The sequence below is a fragment of the Anneissia japonica genome, unplaced genomic scaffold (genome assembly GCF_011630105.1).
Source record: "Anneissia japonica isolate Jap-2015-1 unplaced genomic scaffold, ASM1163010v1 scaffold287549_len16698_cov155, whole genome shotgun sequence".
NCBI classification, from domain to species: domain Eukaryota; kingdom Metazoa; phylum Echinodermata; class Crinoidea; order Comatulida; family Comatulidae; genus Anneissia; species Anneissia japonica.
The window spans coordinates 1-3,412 of NW_022705918.1; the positions used below are offsets into that span (position 1 = coordinate 1).

The 3,412-nt window shown below is 37.5% G+C and overlaps 1 protein-coding gene across 1 annotated transcript in view; it reads right to left on the reverse strand.

Moving 5' to 3' along the window:
* Positions 1-1,953: 1,953 nt before the first annotated feature.
* Positions 1,954-3,412, reverse strand: part of LOC117105941 — a 4,903-nt gene continuing 3,444 nt past the window's right edge. Inside the window, exon 3 of the mRNA XM_033247247.1 lies at positions 1,954-2,590. Coding sequence (XP_033103138.1) covers positions 1,954-2,590 — 637 coding nt within the window. The remainder of the gene's footprint in view (positions 2,591-3,412) is intronic.

Consider the following 3,412-nt stretch of genomic DNA (forward strand, 5'->3'; position numbering starts at 1 on the left):
CATCATCACATTTATCATAACTCTCAGCAATATCATCATTATATCAGTATTATTATCAGTTAATTGAAGAACCGTCTGATATGCTAAAGAAAACAATCAAAAAACAAATTTATCTTTAAATTGCGTAGCTGCTAGTTATACTTCTCTTCGTGCACTGGTACACATAAGGCAAGGGGGAGAGGAGGGGAGGAGAAGTTCCTTGAGCAGTCTTCTGGGCATGTGTGCTATATAAATCCTATAAAATAATAATAATAATTGCTAGCTTTCAATACTCGACGCGATCTTAGTTAAGGCTGTTTTATAAAGCAATTATCTCTACAGGGTTGACTATATCGGGGCGCTGTTTGGGACATTCGCTATTTTGTCGACAAAATAGCGTGTTGTTAAGACAGCATTTTGTTGGGACAAAATGCTATTTTGTCGACAAAATGTATTCTGTTACCATAAAATGATGATTTTGTCGACAAAATGCTATTTTGTAAGACAGAATTAATTTTTGGGGGGTTAAGTCCGGCATTCACCTCCTCGTGGTTCCCCCTGGGTAACGTTAACGACAGTCTACTTAGCGTTTGAAAAAAGAAAGAAGTGTATTATGTGACAAATGTTTTGTAGTAGGGCCAATGGCATATAAACTCGTCTGTCTCACACAAAAGGTGCTTCTGTCGAAAAAAATTATTCTGTCTCCTACAAACGTCTTTTTGTATACAGAATAGAATTTTGTGGTGACAATATAAATTCTGCCTTACATAAATATTTTTTTGTCTTACAAAATCATGGTAATCATGGTAACAGAATACAGTTTGTCGACAAAATAGCATTTTGTCGATACAAAATGGTATTTTATCGACAAAATAGCGAACGTCCCAAACGGCGAACTGTAGACTATCGCATTACGGTCTATGTGATAAACCTGTTTAAGACTACCTGTTTTATAGCAATCCGCCTCAGGAATCGTACGGTATCTAGTAATAAAAATACTTAGAACAATCATTATGTCATTTTTATAATAACAATAAGATTTAGCAAACTGAATTTGCAAATAAAAATAATTTATTATTTACTAACAGTAAATACATTATACTGTACTCAGAAAAGAGGTTATGCATAGTTAAAGAAGATGATGTAAATACAAATGTTTATTCCTTAATTTACTCAAAACAATTCAAATTTCAATTGCTTCCTTTTGTCATGGTGGGGCAGAATAATGGTCGATTTATTGTTGAATGAAATGTTGGCATAAAATGTATAGCTGATTGCTATATTCGGCAACTTTCTGGATATCATTAGACAATTCTATTAATTATCATATTCAACATTGTTTCATGAGAGTAGTCCGGTCCAATAGTTCATTAGCAACAGCAATTTTTTCAGTATCCCTCTTAAAGAGACCAACCAATTGGTTAGTAGAATAATAACAATAATATTAATAAGGCCAATAACCCTCCTGCGCATGCCTTCTATGGTATTGAGAAAAATATTTTTGAAGTTTTTAGGGTGATAAACTACATTATTTATAGGGCCTAACAGCAACAATAATAATAATAATGCTAGTAATAATAATAATGATGATGATGATGATGATGATGATGATGATGATGATGATGATGATGATGATAGTGAATGTGCTGATGATGATGGTGATGATGACGATAATAATAATAGTAACAATTACTATCAGTGTTTGCTAGTGCAATGTAACAGTGCTTTCCAAAACTAAGTTAAGACAAAAATACCCCAGATATCAATAACAATTTTAGAAACAACAAAAATCCGTAACTCAAAAATGTTCCAATCTTATTGATATGCATTTAAGGCAACCCACTTGTATCCATCGGACGGCCTGTGACACAACAAATCATAACCACCATCACCATTCACATCAGCGACCAACAGCCTGTCTCTTATACACATCTAGATGTGTATAAGAGACAGATAATTTACACTCAGTATTATTTAACCGGCAGGTGTAGAAAATGCTACCCATTTATAACCATTACCATCACTGCAGAGCATGTCGGCGCGTTTATCCTTGTTAAAGTCGGCGATATAAAGTTTTGCGGTATTATGGTAGCACCAACCAAGAGCACTTTGCCACGACGTGCTAGTAAATGTGCCACTCGAGGATGCTAACGCCACCCATTTGTATCCCGTTGAGTCATGGCAGAGCAAATCAGCCCTTCTGTCTCCGTTGAAATCACCGGTGAATAGCTGGGAACCACTATGGAAACACCAACCCATCGCTCGTTCCCAACTTGTCCCCGGAAAACTTCCATCTTGATTGGCATAGGAGATCCACTTGTACCCGGAACCATCATGGCACAACATGTCACTCCGACCATCTGCGTTGAAATCATCGATGAACAATTGAGCACCACTGTGCCAACACCATCCCAAACCAGCTTCCCAAGATGTACTCGAGAAGGTACCACTAGTACTGGCCAACGCCACCCACTTGTAGCCAGTGGTATCGTGGCACAGCAAATCAGTACGACCATCACCGTTAAAATCGCCCAAAAAGAGTTGAGCTCCGGTGTGATAACACCATCCCATGCTATAATCCCATGTGTCGCCATTGAATGTACCATCACCACTGAAAGAAAATTTAAGATAGAGATATCACAGTATTTATCTTACCAATCAAACTTTTTTTCATTATCAGTGGCGGACTGAGAAAGTCATTATTGTCGATCCAGAGACTAGCCAGCGGTGCTGGGGCCTGGGTCTTCGTTGGGTCCCGGTGAAGCCACCACGTCCTCCTACATTATGGGGTATTTCAGACTTCAATAGAACTTTATGTGGAAGGGGAATAATTTGAACAAAATAAAATCTGCATGATATTGCATGGACTCACTGATCTCTAGTTTAATGCGCCGAATGAACGTCTGGGCACGTGAAAGCCGGATTTATGTATGAACGTCGGACCACTTGTGTTGAAGTGTGATTGTTTCGATCGGGGGAAAAATAAAAATCTGAAGGCAATCCTTGTCTACAATCTTGAGTTGATGTAAAAGGCTCTATTTTTAGTCTTTTTTTTTCCTGAAGTCAATTTCGTTGTCAATGTCTGAGGAGTTTTTTTCGACAATTGCCAATTTAATCGACATGTATTTATTACCCAATTATTATTTATGAGGTATTGTAATAACAAATTCTATTGTGCCGTGCACATTTGAGTACTGCACATTAAGTGACCAGTGTCAGTAACTATCCTGATTGTACGACAAAATATTGATCGAAATACCATTCGCCGACACTTGATTTTGCCGACACTACATTTCGCCAGTTTGGCAATAGGACGTTTTGCTGACAGTCAATTTGCCAATAGACAATTTGCCAACAGACAATTCGCCGACACTTTGTGAACATGTTAATGGGTGGATGTGTCACAAATGACATAATTAGAATAGCTTGATAT